Here is an 8834-nt window from a genome sequence, read left to right on the forward strand (position 1 = left end):
GGCGGCCGAAAAGGACGCTCCATAAGCCGGGAGGCTGGGGACGCACCACAGTAACACGCGGGACAAAACGCCAAAACTGCTCGCCCCGGGTGAAAGTCCTGTGTTGTTTGACCCATCCACCACCCCGACCAACCTCCCTACGCGGATTTTTGGCTTTTTATATCACTCCCTATTATTTTTGTGCTGTGGCCAAAAAAATACGCTTCCCATTGAAATTCATTACAATTAGGAAAACATAAGTTACTTTAGCTACTGCTAGTTTCTGTTTTAATCGTTTGCAAAGCCAAAAACGTGGAGAATACATGATGACAAAAGTTTTTTTTTTTGTTTGTTTTTTTGCAATTCGCTACATATTAAGAAGGACCCTGTCACGCATGTTAAATAAAAACAAGAGAAACATAAAAAATTAAAATGTATATCGATGTGTTTCTTCCATCCCGCCCCTATGAGCAAGCACCTTTCATTCAAAGTCAAGTTAACACATCCAAATTCCAAATCACATCACTTTAAGTGGAATTTTCTTTTAACTAAGACATTATTTGTCCTTTACATAAGTGCTTGTGGCAACTGCCTTGAGGGCTCTTCACAGCTGCTTTGTCAGTGGGCCTCAGTACACTGGAGGTGAGATAAATTATACAATATTTTGGATGATATTATATATAGATATACACACACACACACACACACACACACACTTACAACTTACACCTAAAATTTTAATTTTAAATTATTTAAAAAAATTTCTTGCAGATGCAGTGGACCTGTAAGCAGTGTAATTTTTCTACAGAAAAAAAGAGGACAGTTGTTAAAACACTATCGCCTAAAACATGGAGGCTTTACTCGGCAACAGCCAATACCATGTCTTCATAACGATTGCTTGTGCACTTTCAAATCTTTTAATGCGCTCAAAGTGCATTTATCGGTTTGGCACTGTCAATCAGACATTGGACAAGCAAGTAAACCCACAGTTCTATTTCACTGCCAATTATGTGAATACACAGAGCCCTGCCCTGAAGAAGAGTTTTTCACACACTTGCGCAGCCATTTAAAACTTAAGCAAAAAGTTCTGTGTCCATACGACGGCTGTGATTTTCAGAGCAATGTGTATTCAACATTTAATGCACACAAAAGTAGGGTACACAGAGGGAGTTCTACAACACATTTTAAAACCGGAATTGTATCAAACATTGAACATCAAGATCAGTTGACTGAAGTGGAGAATGATATTTCCTCACAGGATGACACTGAGTGTGAATTTGAAGCGTCTGTAGGTGACATACAGGACTTGGAAAGTCAGCTGGAACGTAACCTTGCCGCTTTGTTTTTGAAAATGCAAACAATCCTGCATATATCAGAAAGTGCTACACAATGTTGAACGAGAGTATGTGAAAATCCAAAAAACAATTACAAATTATATTCCTGCTTTTTGAAATATTTTTGCTTTTTGAAATGTATTTGTATTAATCCAAAAGACAGCTAAAACTATACTTCTGCTTTTGAAATATATCAGCTCAAGAACAGTGGAGACTGTGCTTCTGCTTTTAACATGAGTTAACCCAAAAACAGCTAAAATATATTTGTTAAAATATATCTTTTGAGACTATAATACTGCCTTTGATTTTGGTTTATGAGTGCTAATGTGCCTTTAGAAATATAATCGTGCTAAGTTTTTGTGTTACTGATATTACTATAAACATGCTTAGAGAAATTTTAGTGTGAGTTGCGGTGTGAAGCTGCCCATTTGACCCTGCAGTCGGAAAGAGGAAGTGTCTGCAAGAGGCTTCAGATGCATAAGTTGCTTTGTGTAACTGTCTGTCTGAACCTGCACAGCTGGAAAGAGGAAGTGCTGTTGGGGCCCTGTGTACAGGGGTAGGCTCTGGGTGCACATAAGAGGTGAAAAGGTTACTGCTCTGACCTATTGATCAATGCAGTCGAACTGAGCCGTTAGATTCTATGTTAGATAGCAAAATGCATATGTATAAAGGAAATATCGTCATATGAGATGGTTTTTACGTATATCCAACCTGATGCTTGCTTTAAGACTGTATTACCATGTAAGGTGAAACAAATGCGATAAAACACACCTTGCTGTGATGGGGGGTTGAACCCCAAGAAATGTACATATAAAATTGGGTGCTTTGCTGGAAAGCACCCCGGGCTCTCTCTCTCGCTCTCGCTCTCTCCCTTGGGCTCGTTTTCGTGTCTTAGAGCATTTTTTGAGTGATTGAACTCTGTTCATTTTTCCATTTATCTTGTTTGCTTTTGCTTTTAAAAAACCCAAAAAACCTTGTGAGTCTTTTTTGCTTTTTTAGAAGACTTTCTTTCCTTTTTTCCTTTTTTCTTCTTTTTGCCACTTGCCTGCGTGAGCGGGGACCCCCCGAAAAGAAGAAGTGGTGGCCTCCTCTTTAACTGTGCGGTTTGCAGCAACCCCGGGGACCGACCTGACAAGCAGACCTTTGATTCTCCAGCTGAGAGGAAACCTCTGTGACCACGGCAGAGACAGCTCTCCGAGTGTGAGTAATCAATTGTAATTGTGTGGTTATAAAGATCTTCTGTGTGCTGTGTATTTCACATACATCTAGGTTGTCAATCAAAAGCCTCTTGTCTCGTCATCGGGTTTCCACTGTAGCGAGAACCCGCAAGTGCGGGGGTGTGTGTGTCTCTTTAAAAATAATCTAAGAACCATAGGGAAGTATCTCAATTAATTCATCTGAACCTATTAATAGTTATAATACAATATTTATAATATTTGAACCTCTAATATTTTGATACCTACAGTATTAAATATAGGGAAGTATCCGAAACAACTCCTCTAATATAGGTTTAACCATCCGCCCCGCTGACAGTATCTGTAACGGCTGTACGGCAAAAGAGGGCTTAGAGTGCGGGGGTTGTCGGGGGGAAGAAGGGGGGTTGGCTTTAAAAGAAAAAGCGATACTATGCCTCGATAACTGTCACATCGTTCCACAACAAGAAGTTATTCAGCAGATCAATCAGATCCACTTACTTTCACAGCCATTACTTCAAAGTAAAGTCCAGGAGATTATCAGTCAGCATTGTGGTGATGTGGATAATTCCATTGTGAGTGACGTTGTAAATGCAGTTTAACAAACTAATGTCCTGCTGAAATTCACCTCTACAGGAGGATCCTTATCAAAAGCTAGCAGGAGAGCATCTTATATACAGCAAGAATTTCCTCTTGTTATGCCAGTTGAGTTTTGTCCTGACAGAGATAGTTCTGTTGTATATGTCCCCACACTGAAAATGTTGCAGGCTTTGTTAAGAAATAAGGATATTTTGGATAAGGTGCTGCATGTAGAATGTGGTGCTTCACCAGAAGGATACCAGTCATTCAGAGATGGCTCTCATTTTAAAGAAAATGTTCTTTTGAATGTGGAAGAATTTAGGATTGCTCTTGGGCTATATATAGATGATTTTGAGGTTGCTAATCCACTGGGAACATCCAAGAAAAAACACAAACTATGTGCAGTATATTGGGTACTTGCTAATCTTGACTCCAAATATCGGTCAGCTCTTCACTCTATACAACTTGCACTTTTATGTAAGGTCAAGACTGTGAAGGAACATGGCTATGCAGAAGTTCTTCGTCCTCTCATTCAGGATCTTGTTACGCTTGAGGAACACGGTGTGTATGTTGAACAGCTAGCAGAAAGTGTTAAAGGAACTGTATTGTATGTAGCAGCAGACAACTTGGGGGCTCACGCTTTGGCAGGATTCCAAGAGAGTTTTGCAGCACATCTCTTTTGTCTGTTTTGTATGTGTAAGAAAGATGACATACAGGATAAGGAGGTCAGATCAGGTCTACACCAGCCAAGGACAAGAGAGGACCACGACAGACATGTGCAAGAGGTTATACATGACCATACTATGGCCAGACATCTTGGTGTAAAAAGAGGGTGTCCACTGAATGAAAACTTGAAACACTTTCATGTGGTGGATGGTTTTCCACCTGACATTCTGCATGACTTTTTAGAGGGTATAGTACCAGCAGAAATGTCACTCTGTCTTCAGGATTTTATGACCAAGAAGTATGTTTCTTTGCACTGTTTGAATAAGGCTATTAAGCAGTTTCCTTACACGTTCTCAGATAAAGCTGACCAACCACAGATCATTCCAAAGACCTTCATCGCTAAGGGAACCATTGTGGGCAACGGCCACAAAAACTGAGCTCTCCTGAGGCTGCTTCCATTGATGGTAGGCCATAATATCCCAGAAGGAGACAAAGCATGGGAGATACTGATGCTTCTAAAAGATATACTAGAAATAGTAATGTCATCGCACTTTACTGAAGAGTTAATCCACTTTCTGGTTTGCAAAATCTCAGAACATAGAGAGTTACTGCAGCAAACTTTTCCGACCTACAAACTCCGTCCAAAACATCATTTTATTGAACATTACCCTCAACTGATTAAAACTTTTGGCCCACTAGTCGATATGTGGACGATGCATTTTGAAGGGAAGCACAGATCTTTCAAAAAGGTTGTGCATGACACTCATAATTTCAAGAATGTAGCACAAACCTTGGCTGTAAGACACCAGAAGATGATGGCCTTCCATTTGGATTCTGCATCATTCTTTAAGCCTTCTGTGGAAATTGATAAAGTCAGGTCAGTTATGATCACATCTTTCCCTGAAAATGTTCAGCGCTCACTACATCAGCGAAACGCCAAGCAAAGTACAGTGCTGGTTGCATCTTCTGCTTGTGTTCATGGTGTAAAGTACACTGCAGATATGATCATTTCAGTTGGCTGTTGCTCTGGTCTCCCAGAGTTCCAGCAAATAACACATATTGTTGTTATCAACACAGAAATCCTGCTAGTCTGCAGGCTTTTGACCTCATGGTATGTTGAACATTTACGTGCTTATGAGTTGTGCTTCAGTGGGGGAGGGTCTCTCACAGTCACCCAGCTCTCCGAACTGAATGATGTTTTCCCCTTATCTTCCTATAGAGTGAAAGGCAATGTGTATGTCACACTAAAGCGTTACATATTATGCTGAATGACATGTGGACTGGGTACTAAAGTGATCTTCACTCTGTCTAGGACCATGGGAAGCTATAAACTAAGAATTATCATAAATGAAGGGGACATACGGAAAGTGTCACTGGACAGAAAACTAGAAACGGTTGAAGAGCTGAAGATAAAAGTCAAAGAAAAATGCAACCTGCAGGATGACTTCAATCTTATGTATGAAGAACCTGACTTTGGTTATTCCCTCTGTAACATAGATGATATAGGAGACTTGCCAGCTACAAAAGCAACTGTGAAGGTCATTTCATTGGTGACACTGACACTGGTGCCTGCTTCCACCACCAGCATTTCTGATGCCTCAAATGTCTCAGATGATACAGAGATTCTGTCGACATACAGCTCATCATCATCAACAAGACAAGAGCAATGGCCAGAGTTTTTTGAGATTCCAAACTTCTCGGTTGATGTACAATTCAGACTGAGACAGGCTAATCTTCAGTTTTTACAAGACCAAACTTACCTGAATGTACCAAGAGACATGAAGCATGGTATTTTGGAGAAGCTTGCTGAAGCGATCTACAAATTTGATGCCTATCCAAATGAAGAACGATGCCATTCTGTGGCATTGGCGCTCATAAGCAAACATCCCTGCCTGAGGGAACCAGGCTCGCCAGATGGGTGTTCTGGCTGGAAGAATAGCTTGACATACAAAATGGGGAACTATCGCACTAAACTGAGAAAAGCTGGATGTGCAGAAGTTGCTATAAATCAGGGTAAAAAAGGCACCCCAGGAATGGCATCAAAAGGCCTCAAAAGACAAAAAAGGTTTGAGGTCAGTTACTTACCAGACCTCCCTGAGGGGCAGAATGAAGATAGACTAGAAGTTGAAAGAAAGCTCCTGGTTGAAGAAATGAAAAAACGGAACCCCAGTGGAACTCTTATTGCATCTAAGATGGACCAGACATTCCCACTGCGGAGACGGGAGATTGTGGAGGCTGAACCTCCAGTGAAAACCCTGAAGGAGCGCTGGCCAGCTCTTTTTACAGAGAGACAAGTACGTACAGATATTGATATGCTTTTTTATATTCTATGATAAAGTGTGCATTTAGGTTTTAGGACTGGTAACCAAAGGTTTTCCAAAATTTCCACACTGGCTCAAGCCAGTCTACTCACTCACATTTTTTTTCTGTCTTGTAGGTGTTTGCTGAGTTCAACAGGATAGCCACGACAAACCTGGAGAATGACTTTTTTGGTGCTGTTGACCGCTACACACCACGCTTTGTCACAATCTTCAAGTCCAAGAAAGGAAGTGTCGGAGAGAAACTGGCTGAGATTGTGCAGCAAATTGATTCAAGGGTCAGTCGACTACAGACTTGTTAAGTTTTTGCTGTGGATTAGATAACTACTGCAATCGGCAACTGTTCTCTGCAATGTTAAGTATACATGGTGACACCTTTTTCATATGCGCTTTTAAAAATGGGTTTGTAGTGTAACTTTTGAATGTTGCATAATCTTGAACTTTATTTGTTCTATCCACTTCTAGAAACCAGATGTGACAGCAGTGCGTACCCTTGTTCTCCAAGGTATCCCTGTTCTGCTTGGTGATGACCCCAGTAACTTCTACAACACCTCTTTTGTAAGTTCTCATATCTTAAAAGAGCACATACTGTATATCAGATGGGCTGCATGGTAACTGTGACAGTTCAGTGTATGCCAGCAGGGTGATAAAAAAAGAGATAAAACAACAAAAACCCTAAACAAACGTTGAAGCAGCCATTCAACTAACTCCATTTGTAGTCCATGTCACATGGTTGCACTGCTGAGTGCCACAATGCTAAGCCCACTTGCCGTGCTGCAATTGTGGGTTCTGCACAAAAGGTAGAACATTTCTCTCCCTCACATGCACTAGCTGTAACAGCAATAACATCTGAATAATTTTTATATTAGGACAGACATTAGAGCTTAATTTCATTCATGTTATTTAGTGGATGTCTGTAAGCTGGGTGTAAAGTGAAAACTTAATAAAAATAGGCTGGAGGGAAGTGTTGGCAGGACAGATGACTTGATGACAATTGATAATGCCAATCAACATTTACCTGTTGTAATGTTTGTGTTTGGTTGTATACAGGATTCTGACAGTGATGAGGCCTGGGACCAGGTATCTGTTGGGTTGCTGACTGTCATCAGTGAAGGCAAGGCAGCTTTATTTGTATAGCACATTTCAGCAACAAGGCAATTCAAAGTGCTTTACATGAAACATGAAACATTAAAAACAGTTAGAAAACAATTAAAAACAATTTCAAAGCACTAAAACAATTAACAACAATTTAAGATCATTAAAAGACAAGAATAAAATGTACAGTGCAGTATAACATTTTTAAAGAAAGAGCAGTTAAAAATAGGTTATTTAAAGAAAGGCAACATTAAAAAGATATGTCTTCAGCCTGGATTTAAAAGAACTGAGAGTTGCAGCGGACCTAATGTTTTCTGGGAGTTTGTTCCAGATATGTGGAGCATAAAAACTGAACGCTGCTTCCCCCTGTTTAGTTCTGACTCTGGGGACAACAAGTAGACCTGTACCAGACGACCTGAGAGGTCTGGTTGGGTCATAATGTAGTAGCAGATCAGTAATGTATTTTGGCCCTAAACCGTTTAGTGATTTATAAACCAGTAAAAGTATTTTGAAATCAATTCTTTGAGGCACTGGAAGCCAGTGTAGAGACTTCAGTACTGGAGTGATGTGATCCACTTTCTTGGTTTTAGTGAGGACTCGAGCAGCAGCGTTTTGAATCAGCTGCAGCTGTCTGATTGATTTTTTAGGGAGACCTGTAAAGACACCGTTGCAGTAGTCGAGTCTACTGAAGATAAAAGCATGGACAAGTTTTTCCAGATCCTGCTGAGACATAAGTCCTTTAACCCTTGAAATATATTGAAGGTGAAGATGTGCCCCTCTCGCCAAATCATCTCCATCTTGACCCAGTTTCTACTGCCATCATTCTTCAAGGAGGTATTGTAATGGACAATCTCCAGAACCTACCTCAAGCACTTTGCCTCTTGTTTGGGTTGTCCTATGCACTACACTTGGACTACCCTAAAGCCATGAAAAACACATTCAGCTTCATTCAACGAGTGAACTTCAAACTCTTAAAAATCTCCTGTTGAGTTACAGTTGGTAAAGATCAAGAGTGACACTTGGCATACAATCTCATTTGTTTCTAAAAGTGGGTCCAGTTGCTTTTTATTGTTAGCTAAATTAATGCACTCCTTTCATATTGTTTATATCCACTGAGTTCATCAGCAAGTTACATTTAGAGGCTGCAGGTGTATGGTCATTCATACGTGTGTGAGATTGGTTGCAATAGTCATTATTGTACACTAACTGGATGTCACTTGTACTAGTCAACAGGTTGATACTGTCAGCAGTTTGGTCTTTAAACTTTATTGTTAATACAAAAGTAAAGCAGTTTCTCAGGATTATGTTAAATAAAAGGTCAGGGTTGGAATTTTCTTTCCACAAATGAGAAATTGATGTCTTTTTATAAAGCCAAATACATTGGCTGCCAATTATTACTGGAAGATTATTGAAGAACAATTTTGGTACCGATGTATATGGGCAGATAGGCAAACATTCAATCCAACAAAGTCCTTTGTTCACACCCCTTGGTGTTACTTTCACTCTGTACTTTTGAAGAATGTTTTTATTTTTATATTTTATGGTAGTGTAATAAGCATATATGCGCGTACTGGTTCTGAGAAGAGATATTCTGTGGTTGGCGCTAATACCTTGACATTGATCATTTTAGTCTGAATGTTGTCTTCAAGTGGTACTGATCACTTATAGTA

At 40.0% G+C, this 8834-nt stretch overlaps 1 protein-coding gene across 1 annotated transcript; it reads left to right on the forward strand.

The window, feature by feature from the left end:
- The first annotated feature begins 5943 nt into the window (after nucleotides 1–5943).
- Nucleotides 5944–8624, forward strand: LOC114553538 (uncharacterized). Its single transcript, XM_028574745.1, has 5 exons — nucleotides 5944–6045; nucleotides 6189–6347; nucleotides 6535–6627; nucleotides 7120–7177; nucleotides 7927–8624. The coding sequence occupies exons 1-5, from the start codon at nucleotides 5944–5946 to the stop codon at nucleotides 8151–8153; spliced, it is 639 nt and encodes a 212-aa protein (XP_028430546.1). The 3' UTR covers nucleotides 8154–8624.
- The last annotated feature ends 210 nt before the right edge of the window (nucleotides 8625–8834 follow it).

This window comes from Perca flavescens, chromosome 4 (assembly GCF_004354835.1).
Source record: "Perca flavescens isolate YP-PL-M2 chromosome 4, PFLA_1.0, whole genome shotgun sequence".
Lineage (NCBI taxonomy): Eukaryota > Metazoa > Chordata > Actinopteri > Perciformes > Percidae > Perca > Perca flavescens.

Bases quoted from the DNA above. Each gene is read 5' to 3' on its own strand.
- LOC114553538 (XM_028574745.1), top strand. From the start codon at position 5,944: ATGGACCAGACATTCCCACTGCGGAGACGGGAGATTGTGGAGGCTGAA. The intron at 6,046-6,188 runs GTACGTACAGAT...TCTGTCTTGTAG, and splicing joins CTCTTTTTACAGAGAGACAA to GTGTTTGCTGAGTTCAACAG. The intron at 6,348-6,534 runs GTCAGTCGACTA...ATCCACTTCTAG, and splicing joins TGCAGCAAATTGATTCAAGG to AAACCAGATGTGACAGCAGT.